This window comes from Diadema antillarum, unplaced genomic scaffold, assembly GCF_040938485.1.
Source record: "Diadema antillarum isolate AM-2024a unplaced genomic scaffold, OU_Dant_1.0 scf00000084, whole genome shotgun sequence".
Classification (NCBI taxonomy): Eukaryota; Metazoa; Echinodermata; class Echinoidea; order Diadematoida; family Diadematidae; genus Diadema; species Diadema antillarum.
In genome coordinates, this window is record NW_027270973.1 from 192,864 (window position 1) to 216,391 (window position 23,528).

The 23,528-nt window shown below is 39.9% G+C and overlaps 3 protein-coding genes across 3 annotated transcripts; all 3 read left to right on the forward strand.

Moving 5' to 3' along the window:
- The first annotated feature begins 523 nt into the window (after window positions 1-523).
- On the forward strand, window positions 524-1,553 carry LOC139717854 (uncharacterized). Its single transcript, XM_071629344.1, has 2 exons — window positions 524-724; window positions 1,062-1,553. Exons 1-2 carry the CDS (start codon window positions 524-526, stop codon window positions 1,551-1,553), a joined length of 693 nt encoding a protein of 230 aa, XP_071485445.1.
- Window positions 1,554-16,790: 15,237 nt separating this feature from the next.
- LOC139717855 (uncharacterized) lies at window positions 16,791-17,835 on the forward strand. The gene is made up of 2 exons (XM_071629345.1): window positions 16,791-16,991; window positions 17,344-17,835. Exons 1-2 carry the CDS (start codon window positions 16,791-16,793, stop codon window positions 17,833-17,835), a joined length of 693 nt encoding a protein of 230 aa, XP_071485446.1.
- A 2,998-nt stretch (window positions 17,836-20,833) lies between these two features.
- Window positions 20,834-21,948, forward strand: LOC139717856 (uncharacterized). Its single transcript, XM_071629346.1, has 2 exons — window positions 20,834-21,034; window positions 21,478-21,948. The coding sequence occupies exons 1-2, from the start codon at window positions 20,834-20,836 to the stop codon at window positions 21,946-21,948; spliced, it is 672 nt and encodes a 223-aa protein (XP_071485447.1).
- Window positions 21,949-23,528: the final 1,580 nt, after the last annotated feature.

A 23,528-nucleotide genomic window follows, 5' to 3' on the forward strand; every position in this document is an offset into this window, starting at 1 on the left:
CATACCGAGAAAGTATCCAGGATCTGCAAATAGAACCAGGTTCTGCAACAGTCGACTGTATTGTTCCTCCACTTCTTTTGTTCCTTGTCGATCTTAGGAAGTTGCTACAAGGGTATTGTTTGGTTTGTCGGCAGCGGACCGACAATCAGACCGCTAGTGAACAAAGGAAAAGTCATAGCTCTCCTGTAACAATGTGTAATCTGCGACATGGATTAGGACACTCGCACTCCTCTTTGAATAACTGAAGTCGGTGGGCATTCATGAAACTAATGAATAGTTACCTCATACCTAATCCTGTCAAACCCATTGGTCGGTTTATTTGACCAATCAAACAACTTTGCTTGTAAAGGGCTTGTGAAAGTGGTGATTGGCTTCTCCAATTCATAACCCACTTAATCACTGCAAGGCTACCAGCTACTTTGCTACTGTCACCACACCTCATTCAGATTTTCTTGCAGTTAAGTCGCACCTCTGAGGTTTTTCCTACAAACCGATATCTTTACAAACCCAATCCCAATCCGGTATGGCTGATTCACTGCTCTCCCTTCTCCCTCAAGTCTCGACGTCCGTTCCTATCAAAGGTCTTCGTCGTAGACGTCCGACCGTGTTCACCGAATGGCAGCTGGAGAAGCTGAAGGCTGAATTCGACATCGACCGATATCCCGACATCGTTTCTAGAGAGAAACTGGCTGCCTCACTCGGCCTCGATGAAGACAGAATACAAGTATGTAAAGTAGATGTATAAGATGTATAAAATAAGTGATGAAGCAAAGTTGATTATCTCTTGTAATACTGTTTTGATATTACTGAATGTAGATTGATGGTTTCAAATTACAGCTATCACTTTATTGACTGCTATTGCAATGGAATACCTGATATGAATCAAAATTTGGGAGTCAAACACTCTTAGCACAGCAGCGAGAATATGAATGGCCGAGGTTAAGAAGCACGTCCTTTTATATGTTCTCCTCGACATTTGATGACAAAAAAAAAAAACAATAAAAAATGTTTATGCATGAAGCAAAATGCTAACGTCAGATTTGTTCTTTGTTTATCTTCAGGTCTGGTTCCAGAATCGTCGTTCACGCCTTCGTCGAGCTTCACTCAACTCCCTCTCTGCTCGACCAGACACCAGAGACAACCAGATCAACAGGTCAACCGACATCAAGGGAACAGAGTCTTCATCCACAAGAAACCGTAAGCGATCAACGGAATGCGACGTCATCGACCAGGAGAACACACCGCCGCCCAAGAAGCTCGCCATCAACGACTCACCGATGTCAGTCAATTTCCTGTCTCGTAGCAGCCGATCACCGGGTTCCTGGTCGACTTTCCGTATTAGCGACGAACGTGACACCCTGAGTTTACAGCAGACGACATCTCATCAAAAGCGGCAGGGCGCCACCAATCCCTTGATGTCTGTAGACTTCCTCTCCCGAAGCAGCCGACCGACTTCTTCGTATCCATCGCCATACCGTGAAGGGAGTCTCTACCACAGCCCGTCTCCATTCTACATGGTTGGTCATCCGTATGTCTTCGTTGTACCGCACTGAACGCTGTGATGCTGCCACACATTTAATAGGAGGGACTTAGATGTGATGTGTAATATCACATGTTGAGACATTTGATTCTTTGCTGGAAACAAACCCTTCAGCAAGCTTCCGACTTGTTTCTGTTATCTGAGACACTCGCGATGATGGCTGAATTGAATTCAGCAACATTGTTGTTTATTATGATGTCTATTAATAACCATTGTCTTTTGACAAGTAGATCTTCTTCATTTCAACCTGTTTCATTCCATTGGCATTTGTAGAGTGATCGCATGATTTTGTTTCTTATTCATGGATGTGTGAACATGTATGATAAGTTACACTGTGTTTCCGTGTGTGCGTGAGGCATGTGTGTGTGTGTGCGTGTGTGTGTGCGTGTGTGTTAACGTTTATCGTGTGTTTGTGCTTGAGTGAAATTAAGAGTGAGGTGAAAATGCAGTATTGATGAAACAGTACAGAATAATGGCAGAAATTATTCTGGTTAAAAGCAAAAGCAGAAGCAAAAACAAAAACAAAAACAAAAACGTGCGACTTTGAGTTACACGTACGTACACACAGTAATCCACACGCATCACGTCATTTACATCGCACAATATCATGACAGATATTCTTTTTAATTCTTGCCTTTATTAAATCTATAGCACACGAGGAGTGAGGAAGAAATTTATTTGACACAAGTTTATACCAGGAGAGTATACTCTTCAAAAAATACACCCACACGCACACACACACACAAGAAACACTTTTTGAACTGATGAGTTAACTTTTCCATGAAAAAGTGTAAATTCCTGCAGTCTCCAGAACATTCTTTTCTTGTCGAAAGAGAGTAGGTCACAAAGACGCCCTTTTATGTAAATTAGTTGCGGTGATGTTCTTATGACATTACAAATCTTTAATTAGTTTGTGCATGACAATAATATGGATTTTATTTTTCTTCTTAATAATTTGACTACATAACAAAAATAAAACAATAGCGTCAACTTTGACACAGACTGGAGCTTCACTTTACTCTTGACAAATATTTAATATCATGTATTAGTGGGAGATTCTGTACCAGCACTTACCGCGTTTTAATCCTTCACCGAGTCAGACTAGTACCATAACCACAGTGCCAGGTAAACACTTTTCAACACCATGACAATATACTTTCTACACCTGTCAGTGCATGTGGCCCTCTATTGACTGGCTTGTGTTAGGGACATCGATGTTTTTGCATTGTGTATTCAGGTATAGCATGGACAAAATAAATGTAACACGTAGGAACAGATGTAACAGTAACTCGAAATATATTAAAGTTAATCAAAGACCTTGAGAATTCATCACAAAGAACAATAGCATAATGACCACAACAATATACTGGCAAATCTCTTGGGCTAAGATATTGATCACCATGTAGGTCTTTAAGAAAGAAAAAAAAAAACTTACAACGAGAAAATCACTTCGGTCTTGTGACGTATGAAAATATGTTACACGGGATTATTCTTACCAACTGGCCTTAATTTTGTGAGAGTGAGCTTGATATTCTGTGATCCTGACTTCGATTCCGACAGGTCATTAGTGGACAAAGAATTATGTGTTACCTGGGTGATGAATGGATATCTGGCAATGTTGTTGTTTTTTATAACAATAATATGGTCCTCTGCAGTGAAGTGCTAACATTTAGACTGTCTTATGACATCTTGACTATTCTGGATAAATGAAAGCAAATTCTGCCCTGATGCTATCATTATGACCCTATTGCTGTTCGTCATTATTGTTATTTGCATAGAGATAATTCGACTCATAGGCACACGCGACATGAAATACAAACAAACGCAAAACGTCTGGGTGTAGACTATGAGTAACAGTAGTTATCAGTTCTTAGTTACTGTTATACATTATGAACCCGAATCGGGAATAAATTTGATATCGAGGGTAAGGATAACGGTTTGCACACAGCACACAGGGTAATAATTGTAATCATATCTTGTTTGAGCATCAGCTTCGCTTTCGCATCGTCTAGGCCTATACGACACTATGCGACTCGAAGAAGACTGTGACTGACAGACTCCGCCGGACACTCTTTAGAACTAACGTGACTAACGGCTACCTTGAATCACATCTTGTAAAAGATTTCCATGGAAAGGGGGCACGTCCATACATTCCTCTAACAATGGAACAAACCAGTGCCGTATATATTAACATACGGCACTGGAACGAACAAAGGCGGAGTGTGACAAGTGAATAGGGATGATAGGCGCAATGATTAAGCGTACGCACCGCGCGCGAGCTATTCGGCTATTGTTAGTGCATTGTTGAAATAAGCAGATTGATTTTTGCCGGCGAATTAATGACCATCCATGACTGGTCAGAAGTGGTTGCTTTTGTTTTGAATAGAATAGATTTACCGCCTCGTCCATCCTGTTAATGCCATTGGTTACATAGTCTGACCAATCAACTATTCCCCACCATACATGCAGCACAGATAGGACTTATAGCTTTCCGTGAAATGAAAACTACGGAACGGAATCAACTGGGACAGAAGCTAATCACAAGCTATTTATCTTCTTACCTGGCTGAACGTCCAAACACGATTATCCGTCACTGATCCCTCAAACATCTCCCAGGCTAAAATCGCTATCCAACGTAGCTGATTCGTCGCTCTCACTTCTGCCTCACGTCCCGATGTCTGCTCCTTCCAAGCGACCTCGTCCTCGACGTAAGACTAGGTTCACCGAATGGCAACTCGAGAGAATGAAGGCCGAGTTGACCAATATCCCGACATCGTTTCCAGGAATAAACTGGCAGCTACACTGGGCCTGAATGAAGACAGAATACACGTAGGTTTCATTGTCATCTTAAATATAGTATCTGGCATGAAAAGATGTAGTCGACCAATATCTAAGTTATTAATTAATTCAAATAATTTCAATTGACTTTTAAATGACACTACATATTAATATTGCTGATAGTCACAGAGTTTCTTAATTTGAAATATCCAGTTTAATTATGTCCAATGTAAGCATAACAATGGGGGCAAACGAAACAACCTCTCATTTAAAATTCTACTTGCTTTAACTGAATGAATACTGATTCAGTTTTTATATAAATCAAGCAGTAATCGAAGATGTGTAATGTCTTAAGAGGCAGAATTGATTAGGCTTTGCATGAGGATGATGACATCAGACTGTTGGTTTTGGGGGCTTGGCTTAATCCTGATTTCATCATTTTCTTTCCAGGTCTGGTTTCAGAACCGTCGCTCACGTCATCGTCCATCCTCCCTCAAGTCCTTCTCACCTCCCATCGACAACCGTCTCGGTGTTGCGGAAAGTGAGACCCACTATCTGCGTAAGAGGAAATGCTTTGCTACAAGCGACGCCATCGACCAAGAGAACACACCGCCGCCCAAGAAGTTCGCCATCAACGATTCATCGATGTCAGTCGATTTCCTGTCTCATAGCAGCCGATCGTCGGATTCCGGGTCGACTTGCCGCATCAGCGAGGGGCGTGAAGTCATCAGTTTGCAGCAGACGACATCTCATCGAAAGCAGCAGGGCGCCACCAATCCCTTGATGTCTGTAGAGTTTCCCTCCCGCAGCAGCCGACCGACTTCTTCGTATCCATTGCCATACCGTGAAGGGAGTCTCTACCACAACCCGTTGCCATTCTACATGTTTGGCTATCCTTATGTCTTTGTCGTACCTTACTGAACACTGTGATGCTGCCGCACTTTCAAAGCAATTGTAGTCTCTATTACCACAGCCCATCGCCATTCTACATAACGATTTCAGTATAATATATCATCATGCCATCTTGATCCTGGACATTCGTCGTATAACGAGTCGTAGTGAAACCTGTTCTGTGACGTGGAGCAACGGTTTTGTTTTCGTTATCATAATAATGCACCATGACTTTCAGCTTTGAACAGAATTCTGAGTTATGATTGCAAATAAATACATCTGTTTATTACCAAATCATTTTCTTTGGACAAATTTGTCATTCAGGAGTAATTTTATTAAATTAACATGTATGACCGTTGTGTGGCTGGATGAATTCGTATGAATAGTTGTGCGTGTGTGTGTGTGTGTGTGTGTGTGTGTGTGTGTGTACATATAAATGCTTTATCTCTATAGTGAGTGTCTGCATTTTGGTGTTTTTTTATTCTGTTTTTACTGTTTTTTCTCATACACACACACATACACATATATACATTCCATACTGTACATATATTATATAGACATAGTAAAGTAGTCCACGTGTTGTTACTATGATATCAACAATAGAACAGAACATGCTCTCAAAACCACAGTTTATTTTGATACAATAAAATTGATAATTGGTATCAAAATAAACTGTTGGTATTGACAGCATAAACTTGAGTTTGGTTCTATCTTTTAGCTCCACGCATACACACACACACACACACACACACACACACACACACACATATATATATATATATATATATATATATAGAGAGAGAGAGAGAGAGAGAGAGAGGGGGGGGAGGGAGGGAGGACACAGAGAGATCAAAGAAAGCAAATGAAAGTGTTTAGTCTTCTTATGCTTGGAAAGGTCATGAAATACACAAGTTTGTCCTCTACTTGCTACATTCGAACAAACACCAATCTCCACAAGGAAATGGACAAACATAATTCTTTCTAAATGTTCACAGCCAAGGCAATGTAGAATGTCTATACAAGAATACTAGTATGCCGCTATGATATGTCTATGAACAATGGCACGGATCTTTTCCACAAATAAGCTCGTGTCCTTCAGACGGAAATCATTTCCCTGTGGCTAAATCGGAATGACTCGACGCTTTCTTACAAAACTTGAACAGATATCAAGTCGTTATGACATCATTACAAACAATCACATATTCCGTTAAGTAGAGGCTACACGAACATTTAATAATGATTTTGAATTCATATCACACGCATAATACGTATCATAGAGTTTAAAAGGGTTGCCGTAAGATTTACATCTCATTTGTTGAATTACAGCACTACGAAGTGAAGTTGTCATTTCGCCTCCTATTTTCAAGGGTTCATAGTGTGCTCTGGGTGAAGCACGTCTCATTGATTTCATCATGAGGCTATAGTCTTTCTTCACTTTTATCAACATGCATGTATATTTCCATAATTATGAACCTTTCACTTCCATTTATTAGATATAAAAGTTTTCACTTCCTCTAATTTATATTCTCTCTCTTACAAAAAAGCAGGTTTATACATACAAGCTTACATACACGATACGTTAATATGATTATATACGTACACAATCAATGCATAATGATATGCTTACATACGCACATACCTACACCGATACTTAGGACCTACAGGATTGAATGAACATCAATTTTATAGGAGATGATGACCCATCCTCTCAGTACAGCAAATGACCGTAACCTGTGTCTAGCACTCTCAGAACAATTTTATTCAACTTGACTGATGGAAAGATAACACAATTGACATACTATGGCCATGATTGACAGGGATACTTTACGCCAAAATAATCTTCGGCAAAACTTTGATCTCAACTCTTTGATAGGATAGACCTTTCTTCTGTGTGGGTTGGTCAAACAACGAATTTAATTCTATACGATCTGCTCCTAAATTTCTTGCATCTTGTCATGAACAAAGACAAACGCGTGATTAGGGATTAGGACCGTAACAATGATGCGCGCGTTTCGAGTGAGAAGAAAGCCACGAATGACACAGAACTACGTCCTAATCTGTGCCGTTAGTTAATCTCATTGGCCCTTTAAGTTGACCAATCGGACTTTTCCTGAATGGAAACCAATGGACTTCTCATCAATAATTGGTCTTAAGGTGAATCAAATTAATAAAGAAGGGGAAAACGGGCACTTTTGGGTTTTTTTTTCTCATTTGGCTCCACACATCAGGAGTTTTCACCTTATACTGCATTAAGGCTTTTTTCTCTTCCCAACATGGCTGACTCATCGCACTCTCCTCTCGATCACACTTCAAAGTTCGCTCCTACCAAGCGACATCGACGACTTGCTATGTTCAACAGATTGCACTTGATATTCTTAAACTGGGCACCAAATCCGACCTGAAATGATATTCATATAATACATAATATTTACATGATCATACAGGGCTCGACATCAGCGTTGACCAGGTGGCCAGGGGCCACAGCTGCCAAAAAAGAAGAAGAAAAAATATATATATGATATAAATTTCAACCACAAATTTCAGCGAGAGAGAAGCAGTCATCTGAAGCTGATTCGATCGGGTATCAAATCGACGGGTTTACCACGAACTGTCCTATCTCAAATAATGACGTTTTGAGAAAATCGCTTCTAAACATTGTATCTCTCTTTATGCCTTACTTTTCCAGAAATGGCTTATTGCTTATCTATAAAACGCAGGCCATAAGAGAGAACAGTACCTAGGGATAGTTTGTGCCAAAGAACATGTCACAGTGCCGACAAAGTTTCTAGCAAGAAACTTGTAAACTTACATATTAGTTTACGGTTTCATAGAAAAGCAGTATTGAGCCGTATTTATGCGCAGATTCTTTGCACGATCTGTCCTATCTTGCGCGCACTGCAGTAGCGAGTCTTCGAACTTTACCACGATGTGACCTATGTCGAAATCAGCGGAGAATCGAGTGTCGATGCTTTACCACGAACTGTCCCATGTTCACGGACCGTATAATATGCATGGGGCGGAACCAGAGATGCATTTTTTTATTTGTAATCTTGATGCCCCACTTGACCATTATAACTTAGGATATGGACTCGCACTTTTTAAATACAAATATAATCAAATAGGCCAATATACCAACCAGGTTCTCACGGTTTGTGATAGGCCTCTATTGGAGGGAAAATTCGTAGTTAGCAATGATTTTTCATCTACGTTAACTACACTGTTCATGCTGATTGTTTCTTTCACCGTATTAAAGGAATCTTGAAGGAAGGGGTGGGAGGCTTCTCAACTTGTCCTTTCAAACATATTTTATAATAATGTCCTTATCGAGTAGTAGTCAACTAAGCAATGCTTGTAGCATTTTCTGTAATAAATTTCACTGAATACCAACCTTCAGAAATTTAACGACCCTTAACCAAAAACTTGGATAATCATGAATAAACACACATGCGGGCACAACCGCACACACACTTTATTTCACACATACACACACACACCCCTCACACGCTTACTCACACACACACACACACACACACACATATATATATATATATATATATATATATATATATTATGTATATATATATATATATATATATATATATATACACACACAAACAAAAATAAACACACATACACAATAACATCTAGATAGCAAACAACATGCATACAAGCAACGCACATACAGACACAACGCACAAAGTGCATAAAGTGCACGACGAAAAATATTAAATGGGAAAGAAAAATCCCCCCTAACCAAAATACGCATACAAACATCTTTAATCTTGCATAGAGAGATGTACAGAGAGACAGAGAATGACACATAATTTGAAGCACAACTTTTTTTATGTGTTTACTGACTCACACAACATTTTATTGTAATTAGTCAATAACGTCATCAAACAAAATAATTACCATGCATTAAACGTGAAATGAGAAAATAATTGCAGATTATGAAATGGGAAACTTTTACAACAGAATTCATATCTAACGAACTGTATGTTCTTTAAAACAATAATATTTCGATTCCTGTTTAAGTTGCATTGTCGTAGAGAATCACATAACATGGCATGAACAGTTAGTGTAAAAGCATTGACAAAAGAGGGTATTATTAAATTGTTGCACTGCAAGACTGTCATTATCTTTTTATCAAGAAACAGGTTTATCATTATCGAAATTCGACAGTATATTCAATTTCCCCCTTTTAATGTGATCCCATTGAAATACTAGTTAAACATTAGTGAACAGAAGTTGCGGTTACGCTGTCAGCAAAACATTGAAACCATGAAGTCCTGCAATGCAATGAAATGAAATAACTGCATGCAGTGCATGTTCTGGTGATAACACATTTACATTTCCAGCTTAAGATAAAAACTACAAATCCTCACCGAAGGGATCATAATTCAGCAGTCAATAATGGTGTACAAGTCAGACATGTTGATCTCCTAGGCTGTAATATTTAGGCTATCAAACATACATGTATGAAAAACACTTTGCAACTGCGCCTACTGAAGCATCGTTAGAAATCACTAATGTGCAAAGCTTTATTTTTCTCAAATGAAAAACGATATTGCATGGTTTACTCTAAGTGTGAATGCATGATAAACAAGGCCATATTACCATTGGCCTTAAAAATTTATGTATCAACCTGAAGTATATGGTTTACACAGTAGCTGCAAAATTGCTGAACAATAACAAGCTCCTAAATTCTTCATGTCCCAAATACGTTGCTTTTCCTAAGGTATTGAGGAATAATCTTTTGCACGCTTTTAGCTTACTGCCCGCTAGAGGTAGAAGATAATGAATAGCGCGTTTCTTCCTTAGCGCCATGTCATTTACTTTTGTTTCCGTGTGATTAGCGATCCATTGCCTTTCCTTCCCAAGTCCTCGAGGTCGAGGTACGTCTTCCGGATTTCTTCAGTTTGCTGTGCTGAATTTATGACAACCATGACTGACACGTCGACATGAAGTGGATAAACAGATTTATCGGAATGAACTTTCTCGTACGGATTAGCCTGTTTGTCTTTTCAATGTGGTGCTTTAGTGCAACATTTCTTTTCTCTTGACAACTTTATACCGAGTTCCTGGGCGTATTCTCTTTACATACAAGCGGCTACCCCTTCCATCCTCTGGATACCTTCTACATCAAAATCTTCGGGATGAATCGAACTTCGTGCAGAAATCTGGTAGGCCTACGGTCTACGCTACGTAGCTGCTCCTACTGTTATCAAAGATCAGTCATGGACGGCTTTACACTTCACCGCAGATCAATTCCAAGGAATGCAGGTGGTTTTTAGTTTATAATAAGACTAGACTAGGTCTGAGGACAATGATCTTCAAATATTTGGAAAGAAAATCCATGAATTCGTCCCCCCCCCTCCTGTTTCGGCCCTCCTTTCCAGTCCCCACTCCAGCACCCTGCAGTCCGTGGCTAGACTAGCTAGTCGTCGAGAGTGTCACTGTGTCGCCTCCGCCCCGATTCCGTAGTTCTTTGAAGTGCAGCTAAAGTGATGTCATCCTCTAGATCCAACATTTCTGCCATCTCCATTGTTGTTTGTTGAACTTGATTTTTGATCTGTATTTGAAAACGAAGAACGATCCCAGTGCTAATATGAATACTCCAAATCAATGCATCAACAGATTTTTAACATCGTCATCATTGATCCATTCATTTCAGGTTCTTTCCTTCAACCTAACTCTTTGTCATAAAGGGGAATTTACTTTATTCATGTAAGCCATTTTCTATAGCGCCCCTATTTCTCCTACTTTTTCCTTTCTCTTGTTCCACAACTATAGTTTTCTTATACATGTACACGTTATTTATTCTCTACTTTAAAAAGAAATAAAATGTACAATTGTGTTGTGTCAAGTTATACATAGGTGAAAAATATGAAATACCTGCTGTTTTTTGTTCTCTGCACCGATTCCGTAGTTCTTTGAAGTGCAGCTAAAGGGATGTCATCCTCTGGATCCAACATTTCTGCCATCTCCAGTGGTGAACTTGATTTTTGGTCTTCATCTGAAAACGAACAGTTTTTCAAGGTTAATGCCAATACTCACATTGTGACGATTTTGAACATCAACATCATTGACCCATTCATTCAATGATCTGTCCTTCAATTCAATTTTTTTTTTCTCATACTCAATGAACTTGATTTGTTGCTCTTTATCTAAAAATGAAGAACCTTCCAGAGTCAATATCAATACTCACAATTAATGTAGTGACAGATTTTGAACATCACCGCCATTGAAACATTCATATAATGTTATTTCCTTCAACCTAACTCTGTTATAATTGAATTTACATTATTCAAGTAAGTCTATTATCTATACTGCCCCTATTTCTCCTATTTTTTTTCTCTTGTTTCCCTTACAAAGTTTTCTCATACGCAATATTTATTCTCTACTTTAAAAACAAATAACGTGTAAATTGTGTTGTGTCAAGTTATAAATAGGTGAAAATACAAAATACCTGCTTTTTTTGTCATCTGCCCCCGATTTCGTAGTTCTTTGAAGTGCAACTAAAGGGATGTCATCCTCTGGGTCCAACATTTCTGCCATCTCCAGTGGTGAACTTGATTTTTGGTCTTCATCTGAAAACAAACAGTTTTTCAAGGTTAATGCCAATACTCACATTGTGACGATTTTGAACATCAACATCATTGACCCATTCATTCAATGATCTGTCCTTCAATTCATTTTTTTTCTAATACTTATATTCATATGATTGAAAATTCATATCAACTCAAATACTTGCATTTTTAATTTTATAATTTTGTCATGTATATAAGCAAATCCCAAGGGATAAATTCTCAAGAAATAAATGTTCGCAGATTCTGTATTAAAGCCGACGTTTCACCAGCAGTTATTCGACTTCTATGTATGTATTGAATGCCAATCCACCAAACACGTACACAAAAGACAAGAAAATCAGAAATAAAGGAACGTGAAAAAATTGAAGGAAAGGTACATGCCAAATTTTGTAAGCATTGCTATTAATAGATTCCTTAATATTCCACTTACCACAATTATTATTCATCTTACTATAATTACCACAATTTTGTTTTACATAGTAGAGGCTGATTCATGCAAATTACTCGTTTCATTTTGCTGAACTTGAAAATACCATATATACGGTGCATTATACAGTATCCCCCCCCCAAAAAAAAAAAAAAGAAAAAAAAAAAAGATCGGATTTTCGCACTGATAACCCCCAATATGATTAAACCATCTACATGCTACTTCAGGTTTTACAGTACCATGGGATAACATTTTAACTCCATTTTGCAGAAAACCCCATTTAATTTTTAAGTAGAAAATAGACCCATCTATTTAGTTGTACATATGATCTGCCAGACTAGTGATAGAGATCTAGTAGAGGTAGAGCTACATAAAGCCTTGTTAGACATCAGTCAGATAATTCAATAGACTCTGACGTTTGACACTACGCCTAGATAGGGTCTATTCTAGAATCATTATATCAGCAGTAACTGTTAGACTTGAGTTCCAACTTCTATGTCTAACTCGGTTAAGTGACGTTGTCTGGAGCAGTCCAGTCGTCCTACGAGTACGGGGAAACCGAAACAGAAACAGATTAATATCTATCTATGTTAGGCATAATCGATCTAGGCCAAGGGCTAGCCCAAATCCAGATAAGGGTCTAACAAAAACAAATGAGATTAAACTTTAGTTTGAAGCACCTCCTTTTGCAGCGCCAGCAGGGCCTAGTCTTGATAGACACTGAGTCTAGATGAAGAGAGATCTAGACCACAGTTTGGTCAAGTTGACTTTTATAGGCTCGAGTCTAACATTAACGTTAGTTCATGTAGATCCCACTTAGCAGCTAGGCCCTAACGTTAGACTGTACAGTTGTATTCAAGTTTGATGTGTAACGTTAAATATACATAGACATACTACAATCTGGATTTTTTTTCTAATACTAGTACTATAATAGGGAAGTACCGGTACGGCGGTAGAACATTAGGCCTAACGTTTGTACTAGAATGTCTATAAATTATACGCCCTAACTGTTAGTTTTATAACGCTAAGATAATTGGTCTATATTACTTGTTCTAGACTCTAATAACAGGTCAGATCCTGTGTCCCTATTTAACGTTACAGCACTAGCGTAAGCAAGGTTAGTGATATACAGGGCTGCCACCTCTCACTCATTGAGAGTGAGATTCACTATGACTCATTTGGGTCCTTTCTCACTTCTAAAACTTTATTTCATTTGCATGCATTTGTTATTGATCTCACTCATTTTGACTCCTAAATTATAGCATTGGCCTGGAGTCTCACTCTCAACTAGTTTCCAATGTTTGCAGCCCTGGATATAGAAACTGTTGAGTTCTACTAGAAACTCTACACTAACGTTAGTAATGGTTAGGCCTAGATCTAAAAGGCTTGGCTTACTAAGTATCTAACTGGACGTTAGCTAGATTCTAGACACAAGTTGTCTAACGTTTAAGACCAAAGAGATCGTTTAACAACTGAGTTAGGGTCCAACTGAGATCTTCAAGTTCTAACGTTAACATTTTAGGCCTAACAGTAGTAACATTGTTACTCCCGTAACGTTAGAACTGACCAGTTAATTTAATGTTAGTGTCAGTAGCCTACCTCTATTATTACGGTTTACTGCTCGTTAGTACTGTAGGGTCTAGAAACTGAACTAGTTAGACTGTCTAACGTTATCAGTGTTAACTTACAATGTAAATACTAACTTACCATAGTATTACCCTATTGTAGTATTAACGTCGTAACGTTCGAACTAACCTGTATGAGTAACATTAATGTTACTGTTAGAACTAATCAGATAATATGGGCTCTTTTTACAATTCTGACATGTTAAGAACAACTCGGATTTTTTTTTTTCTGACGTTAGGCCTAACCAAGTTAGATGATATCAATCACCCCAAACCATCATCGACAACGTTAACGTTACAGCGACTAGGTATTAACGGTCTGGCTTAGAAGTTAAGGTTTAATACACTAGGGGTTACACTACAGTTAGCCCCGGAGACCCGCCGCTCTGCGGCGGGGTCCTGGCGGCTACCCCGCAGTTTCGTTCAAGTGAGAATCACGAACAACTCCCTATTGCCACATATACGGCAACTTCACAAATAAACCATGGCTAAATGTCCATCATAAACACAGTGACAATATAAAATGAAATATACACTACCCCATTGCCTTGGTCCTTCTCACCAATTTATCTGGAAACTGCATAATTTTCCACATTTTTTAGGAGTAGGCGGTCTGCCCTAGTGGAGAGCTTTGCTGCTATTTTGAATGTGTATATCCATCAGTACTCATCTACGCATGCGTAAACAATGACGTCAACGTTACGGACGCAAAAGGATATGAATAATGCATCATCGCACGGTGAATATGCATCATGTAGCGAGTAATACAGCTGTCAATGCACTGCACTGAATGCATTGTGTGCGCATGTGCAAGTGAATGTGAGTTTTAGTGAGCATCGGTGAGCTGAAGATATTTGCCTTATAAGACAGCATTTTCTGCATCATAAGCAATGAAATGCATCAAACATTCGCCGATGTGAATCATTTAGGTTTAGTCGACCCATGTAAGTATTCCCAGTAGTTTTTGTTGAAAAATTAAGGAAATACAGCGCCGGAACGGCACCCGTTTGGTACAACATTAAAATATCGATGCCAAAACGGCGCAGCCCCAACACTGTACGTTGTACGTTGGGGCTGCTGGTCGCAGTTACACTACAGTGACACTGTAACGTTAGTCTTGACGCACTAACTCAAAACATTTTACTGTTTGTTATTTTATAAGCTTTTCATGAATTCATGAATTGTCTTCACAAATATCTAACGATTCTTGTCCTTATACCCAGAGTAGTCTTATAAAAAATAGAAATTCACCTGTAATCCTTGGAACTGATTTCCGGTGAGAGGAAAGCCGTCCATGACTGATCTTTGATGACAGTACAACTACTAACACCAAGGAGCGCGTATTGATTTATCCCCAACTAGTATACAGCACGTAGGCGCTAGGCGCAGGCCCGCAGATTTCTGCACGCACACGCACGAAAGCCCGAATTTGTACATGCGCACGTACCTGCACGTAAGTTCTTGCGCACGGGCCGGCACGCGGGGACGTGGCGTCCGCGGCGGGTGCAATTCGCAACCGCGTCAAGTTTTACCACAAAGTGACCTATCTGACATAGGACGATTCGTGGTAAAGGATTTGTTACATTTCTCATCAGAGGGTTTGAGATAGACCACCCTATATTTGTAAAAAATGCGTTTTTTGCTTAGAAACTTTAACACGACAAAGAGAAGAGTCTATATGTAACAATTATGCAAAAAACTCAAATTCCCCAAAAATTGAGATAGGACAGATCGTGGTAAACCCGTCGAAATATAGCTAAAATGTAACAGAAATTTTGATGTTTCCTTTTTATTCGGGTTACTCAGTACCAACATTTCAATAAGCCAGTTCGGGGTTAGCTCATGGGCACATGGGTACAAATGACCTTTCTTCTTTCTCAATGGATTAGGCACTCCATTAGTTTTCAAGCGACAGAAGGTATATAAACCTTGCCTGAAGCAACGATTAGTCTCGTTAGTCTCGCACCCTGCATAATATATGCATGATGCAGATTTACAAGAGACGAGTAGTGAAGAAGATGCTAGTTTGACACATTTTATAGCTGGAGGGTCTTATTCTCCGTCCTTTCATCAAGTTAAACCTGTCTTAAAAGGAACAAAACAAAACAAAACACACAGAAACAAACAAACAAAAAACACAGAAGTACATTGAATGAATCGGACAGGAGTTAAATGATATATGACAATTCAACGTTTCTCGTCTATTTTTTTCAAGGGAAAAAGAGTCGATAACATCACTACATTATACAAATTTTCAATTATCAGTGCTACATGATTTACTGAGAATATTTAGACTTCAAATCTGTTCATTTCCTCTAATTTTTGCTTTTTAAAGGTGACGGTGTTCAAACTAAAGCAAAAAGCAACATGACACTGAATCAAATCACACTCGGTACTAATTCAGAAACCATACCGAGATAGTATCCAGGATCTGCAAATAGAACCAGGTTCTGCAATATAATCGACTGTACCACAACGCAGGGATTAGTCTATTGTTTCTCTACTCTTTTTGTTCCTTGTCGATCTTAGGAAGTTGGTACAAGAGTATTGTTTGGTTTGCCGGCAGCGGACCGACAATCAGACCACTAATGAACGAAGGAAAAGTGACAGCTCTCTTGTTATTTGCGACATTAGCGTACTCGCACTCCTCTTTGAATAACTGAAGTCAGTGGTCATTCACGAAACTGTAACTTCACCTCATTCGCTAATCCTGTTATGCCTATTGGTCGGTTTATTGGACCAATCAAACAACTTTGCTTGTTAAGGGCTTGTGAAAGTGGTAGCGTGGCCTCTCCTATTCATAGCCCACTTAATCACTGCAAGGGTACCAGCTACTTTGGTACTATCACCACACCTCATTCAGATTTTCTTGAAGTTAAGTCGCACCTCTGAGGTTTTTCCTACAAACCGGCATCTTTGCAAAACCAATTCAATTCAGTATGGCTGATTCATCGCTCTCGATTCTCTCTCAAGTCTCGACGTCTGTTCCTACCAAAGGCCTTCGTCGTCGACGTCCGACCGTGTTCACAGAATGGCAGCTCGAGAGGATGAAGGTTGAATTCGACATCGACCGATATCCCGACATCGTTTCTAGAGAGAAACTGGCTGCCTCACTCGGCCTCGATGAAGACAGAATACAAGTATGTCAGAGCAAAGATGTATAAAATAGATGATGAAGTAAAGTTGATTATATCTTTTAATGCTGTTTTAACATTACTGAATGTAGATTGATGGTTCAAATTACAGCTATCACTTCATTGACTGCTATTACAATGGAATACCTGATATAAATCAAAATTTGGGACTCAAACACTCCAATAACAGCAGCGAGAATATGAATGGCCGAGGTTAAGAAGCACGTCCTTTTATATGTTCTCCTCGACATTTGATGACTTTTTTTTTCTGGCAGTAGTATGTTACGTTTCATGTTAAAAAAATGTTTATGCATGGAGCAAAATGCTAACGTCAGATTTGTTCTTTGTTTATCTTCAGGTCTGGTTCCAGAATCGCCGTTCACGCCTTTGTCGAGCTTCACTCAACTCCCTCTCTGCTCGACCAGACGTCAGCTACAACCAGATCGACAGGCCAACCGACATCAAGGGAACAGAGTCTTCATCCACAAGAAAGCGTAAGCGATCAACGGAATGCGACGTCATCGACCAGGAGAACACACCGCCGCCCAAGAAGCTCGCCATCAACGACTCACCGATGTCAATCGATTTCCTGTCTCGTAGCAGCCGATCACCGGATTCCTGGTCGACTTTCCGTATTAGCGACGAACGTGACATCCTGAGTTTACAGCAGACGACATCTCATCGAAAGCGGCAGGGCGCCACCAATCCCTTGATGTCTGTAGACTTCCTCTCCCGAAGCAGCCGACCGACTTCTTCGTATCCATCGCCATACCGTGAAGGGAGTCTCTACCACAGCCCGTCGCCATTCTACATGGTTGGTCATCCGTATGTCTTCGTTGTACCGCACTGAACGCTGTGATGCTGCCTCACATTTAAGGAGGGACTTAGATGTGATGTGTGATATCACATGTTAAGACATTTGACTCTTTGCTGGAACAGACCCTACAGCAAGCTTCCGACTTCAGAACTCTGTTTCTGTTATCTGAGACACTCGCGATGATGGCTGAATTGAATTCAGCAACATTGTTGTTTATCATGATCTCTATTAACAAACATTGCCTTTTGACAAGTAGATCTTCTTCATTTCAACCTGTTTCATTCCATTGGCATTTGTAGAGTGATCGCATGATTTTGTTTCTTGTTCATGGATGTGTGAACATGTATGATAAGTTACACTGTGTTTCCGTGTGTGCGTGAGGCATGTGTGTGTGCGTGTATGTGTGCGTGTGTGTTAACGTTTATCGTGTGTTTGTGCTTGAGTGAAATTAAGAGTGAGGTGAAAATGCAGTATTGATGAAACAGTACAGAATAATGGCAGAAATTAATCTGGTTAAAAGCAAAAGCAGAAGCAAAAAAAAAAAAAAAAACCCAAACAAACAAAAACGTGCGACTTTGAGTGACACGTACGTACACACAGTAATCCACACGCATCACGTCATTTACATCGCACAATATCATGACAGATATTCTTTTTAATTCTTGCCTTTATTAAATCTATAGCACACGAGGAGTGAGAAAGAAATTTATTTGACACAAGTTTATACCAGGAGAGTATACTCTTCAAAAAATACACAAACACACACACACACACACAAAAAAAAAACACTTTTTGAACTGATGACTTAACTTTTCCATGAAAAAGTGTAAATTCCTGCAATCTCCAGAACATTGTTTTCTTGTCGAAAGAGAGTAGGCCACAAAGACGCCTTTTATGCAAACTAGTTGCGGTGATGATCCTATGACATTTCAAATCTTTAATTAGTTTGTGCATGACAATAATATGGATTTTATTTTTCTTCTTAATAATTTGACTACATAACAAAAATAGAACAATAGCGTCAACTTTGACACAGACTGGAGCGTCATTTTACTCTTGACAAATATCTAATATGATGTATTAGTGGGAGATTCTGTACCAGCACTAACCGTGTTTTAATCGTCCACCGAGTCAGACTCGTTACTATATAGGGCTAGTATCATAACCACAGTGCAAGATAAACACTTTTCAACACCATCACAATATACTTTGTACACCTGTCAGAGTGGCCCTCTATTGACTGGTTGGTGTTAGGGACATCGATGTTTTTGCATTGTGTATTCAGGTATAGCATGGACAAAATAAATGTGACACGTATGAACAGATGTAACAGTAACTCGAAATATATCAAAGTTAATCACAGACAATGAGAATTCATCACAAAGAACGATAGCATAATGACCACAACAATATACTGGCAAATCTCTTGGGCTAAGATATTGATCACCATGTAGGTCTCGTTAAAAAAACAAAAAAACAAAAACAAAAACTTACAATGAGATAATCACTTCGGTCTTGTGACGTAAGAAAATAATATAGTATGTTACACGGGATTATTCTTACCAACTGGCCTTACTTTTGTGAGAGTGAACTAGATATTCTGTGATCCTGACTTCGATTCCGACAGGTCATCAGTGAACAAAGAATTATGTGTTACCTTGGTGATGAATGGATAACTGACAATGTTGTTGTTTTTTAATAACAATAATAAGATCCTCTGCAGTGAAGTGCTAACATTTAGACTGTCTTATTACCTCTTAGCTATTCTGGATAAATGAAAGCAAATTCTGCCCTGATGCTATCATTATGACGCTATTGCTGTTCGTTATTATTGTTATTTGCATAGAGATAATTCGACTCATAGGTACACGCTACATGAAATACAAACAAACGTAAAACGTCTGGGTGTAGACTGTGAGTAACAGTAGTTATCAGTTTTTAGTTACAGTAATACATTATGAACCCGAAACGGGTATCAATTTGATATCGAGGGTAAGAATAACGACTTGCAATAATCACAACACAGGGTAATTATTGTAATTACATCCTGTTTGAACATCAACTTCGCTGCCTCATCGTCTATACGACACTATGCGACTCGAATAAGATAATCCCCGCGTTCACATTGTCCCCCGCGCCGCGGGGACAGCCTCAAGAGATCTTATCTTTTTTACGACTGACCGTTCACATTGGTATCTCATCTGTCCCCGAGCTGTGGGGGCAATTGGGGCTTGGGGCGAGCTCTGCCAGGCATAGCGCATGCGCACATTTGATGACCACGGCTGGACGCTATCAATTTCGCCCCAAGGTCACTCTCCCCTCCAAATCTTGTCCCCGTACCCGACTTGATTCGCGGGGACGAGGGGACAAGTCCCAACGAGCGTTCACATTATGGTTTTGGAGGAGAAAGTCCCACAGCTCGGGACTTTCCCCGCGGCGCGGGGGACAATGTGAACGCAGTGTGTGATTGACAGACGGACATTGACCGACAGACTCCGCCGGTCATTTCTTTAGAACTTTCGACTGATTTAAATCACATCTCGTTAAACAATCCCGATGAAAGGGGACAGGTCCATACATTCCTCGATATAGCACGAACAAAGGCGGAAAGTGTGACCCATGAATAGGGATGAGAGGCGCAATGATTACAACGTGCGCACCGCGCGCGAGCTATTCGGCTATTGTTAGTTCATTGTTGGAGTAAGCAGTTTGATCTTTGCCGGCAAATTAATGACCATTCATGAGTGGTCAGACGTGGTTGCTTTTGTTTTGAGTAAAATAGATCTAATGACAGCCTCGTACATCCCGTTAATCCCATTGGTTACATAGTCTGACCAATCAACTATTCCCATATCATACATGCAGCACAGATAGGAATTACAGCTTTCCATGAAATGAAAACTACGGACCGGAATCCAGTGGGATAGAAGCTACTCATAAGCAATTTGTCTTCTTACTTGGCTGAACGTCCGAACAAGATTATCCATCACTGATCCCTCAAACGTCTCTAAGGTTATAATCGCTATCCGACATGGCTGATTCGTCGCTCTCACTTCTGCCTCACGTCCCGATGTCTGCTCCTTCCAAGCGACCTCGTCCTCGACGTAAGACTAGGTTCACCGAATGGCAACTCGAGAGACTGAAGGCCGAGTTCGACATCGACCAATATCCCGACATCGTTTCCAGGAAGAAACTGGCAGCTACACTCGGCCTGAATGAAGACAGAATACACGTAGGTTTCATTGTCATACGGCATATAACTATCTGGCATGAAAATATGTCGACGAATATTTAAGTTAGGCCTATCAACTAATTGAAATCATTTCAATTGGCGTTTAAATGACGCTATATTGATATTACTGATAGTCTGAGTTTCTTAGTATGAAATATCCAATTTGATTATGTGAAGCAGCATAATAGCATAATAAGCAGGACATTATAGGAGCAAATAAAGTAACCTCTTATCATCAACAATTCTTCTTGCTTATATATTACCAAATGAATATTGATTCAGCTTTTATACAAAACAAACTGTAATCGAAGCTGTACAGCTAGTGCTTCAAGAGGCCGAATTGAGCAGGCTTTATATTAGGATAGAAGTATACACTGTTTTTGTTTTTTTGTTAGGTTGATTTTTAACTAAGTTTAGTCTTGTTTTCTTCATTTTCTTTCCAGGTCTGGTTTCAGAACCGTCGCTCACGTCATCGTCCATCCTTCCTCAAGTCCTCCTCACCTTCCATCAACAACCGTCTCGACGTTGCTGAAAGTGAACCCGACTGCCTGCGTAAGAGGAAACACTTTGCTACAAGCGACGTCCTCGACCAGGAGAACACACCGCCGCCCAAGAAGTTCGCCATCAACGACTCACCGATGTCAGTCGATTTCCTGTCTCGTAGCAGTCGATCACCGAGTTCCTGGTCAATCTCCCACATCAGCGACGAGCGTGACATCATGAGTTTGCAGCAGACAACATCTCATCGAAAGCAGCAGGGCGCCACCAATCCCTTGATGTCTGTAGACTTCCTCTCCCGAAGCAGCCGACCGACTTCTTCGTATCCATCGCCATACCGTGAAGGGAGTCTCTACCACAGCTCGTCGCCATTCTACATGGTTGGTCTTCCGCATGTCTTCGTTGTACCGCACTGAACGCTGTGATGCTGCCACACTTTCATAGGAGTGACATACCACCCTTCATTACCACAGCCCATCGCTTATATTCTTCATAACGATCCTAATGTCATACCACCTTGATCCTGGACATTCGTCGTGACGAGTCGTTGTGAAACCTGTTCTGTGACGTTATCATTATGATGTGAAGCAAAATTTTGAATTATGGTTGTAAATAAATGTCTATTACCAAATCAACTTCTTGAACAATATACTTTTTCATTGAGGAGTATTTGTTGTGTAATTAGCACGCACGTGTTTCTTGATGCATTTGTATTGCTTGTATATATATATGTATATATATATATATATATGTGTGTGTGTGTGTGTGTGTGTGTGTGTGCGTGTTTTGTGTATACATATCATATACTTCATCTGTATTATGAATGTCAGTGTATCTGGCGTGTTTTGAGTGCTTTTATAGTTTTCCTTCAAATAAATATTATGCAATCTATGCAACAGGATGATAGAATGAAACGGCATTCACACATACACACATGGGCTAACAGCTAACAGAGCTGAACAGTATTCTATTTTGTAGGAAAATGTATACATAATTTTCTCAAGCGCTCGCTCGCTTCGCTCGCTCGCGAAGAAAGTAACATCGACATACACTGTAAGGTATAGCTCAGACGTTGACAACGTCAAATAATATAGGCCTACATGTAAACATGCTATGACGCGAGTAACCGGGGACCATCTGCAAAATATGTACGAAAACAAACAAACAAACAATAACAAAAACTATATCGCCGTAATTGAACCCCCTCCATTTCCTGAATCATTCCTGAGAAACGACAGTGACTGGTGACTCAGTCAGGATACATCTATGGGCATACCCAGGGAAGATCAGGGGCGTCGAATCTATCTCGGGGGGGGGGGGGGGGGGGGGCATTTGACCGGCGCCCCTACGGAAGTGTTTAGGCAGACAAATCATTTATCCCCAAAGCAATTCCCGAGATGAGGATAAATCTCGAACTTTCTTAATGGAAAATTGTCCGAATATCGCCAGAACTATGCACCAGATCGTTGTATTGCAATCATAAACATGCAAAAGCTCTGCTATACAGGATTCCTTTCGATAGACTTTGTACACTTTTGAGATTGACGTATATTTTCCTAATCTGCGTGTGCAGCAGATCTTTCACTTAACAAAAGCACCCTCATATACAGAGGCATCGATGGGGGGGGGGGGGAGATGGTTCTCCCATAAAAGTGGGACAAACAAAAGCGAAAAATATAGCTACAAACGGCAGTTTTTTGAGTGTAAAATATCAAAATTTTAAAGCTCGCTCGCTCCGCTCGCTCGCATTTAATCGCTATGCCATTCTCCTGATGTTGTTGCCAGTGACTGACAGCAGTTGCGCCCGGTGTGCCCCCTTAATTTCCAAAGGGAAAAATGTAAACGGCAGTTTGGGGACTAAAATGTCAAAATTTTGAAGCTCGCTCGCTTCGCTCGCTCGCATTTAATCATTACGCCATTCTCCTGATGTTGCAGCCAGTAACTGCCAGCAGTTTTCGCCCGATGCGTTCCCCTTAATTTCCAAAGCGAAAAATAT

Excerpts from the sequence above, each read along its gene's own strand:
- LOC139717854 (XM_071629344.1), top strand. The coding sequence starts at position 524 with ATGGCTGATTCACTGCTCTCCCTTCTCCCTCAAGTCTCGACGTCCGTT. Across the intron at positions 725-1,061 it reads TCGATGAAGACAGAATACAA|GTCTGGTTCCAGAATCGTCG; the intron begins GTATGTAAAGTA and ends GTTTATCTTCAG.
- LOC139717856 (XM_071629346.1), top strand. The coding sequence starts at position 20,834 with ATGGCTGATTCGTCGCTCTCACTTCTGCCTCACGTCCCGATGTCTGCT. Across the intron at positions 21,035-21,477 it reads TGAATGAAGACAGAATACAC|GTCTGGTTTCAGAACCGTCG; the intron begins GTAGGTTTCATT and ends TTTTCTTTCCAG.
- LOC139717855 (XM_071629345.1), top strand. The coding sequence starts at position 16,791 with ATGGCTGATTCATCGCTCTCGATTCTCTCTCAAGTCTCGACGTCTGTT. Across the intron at positions 16,992-17,343 it reads TCGATGAAGACAGAATACAA|GTCTGGTTCCAGAATCGCCG; the intron begins GTATGTCAGAGC and ends GTTTATCTTCAG.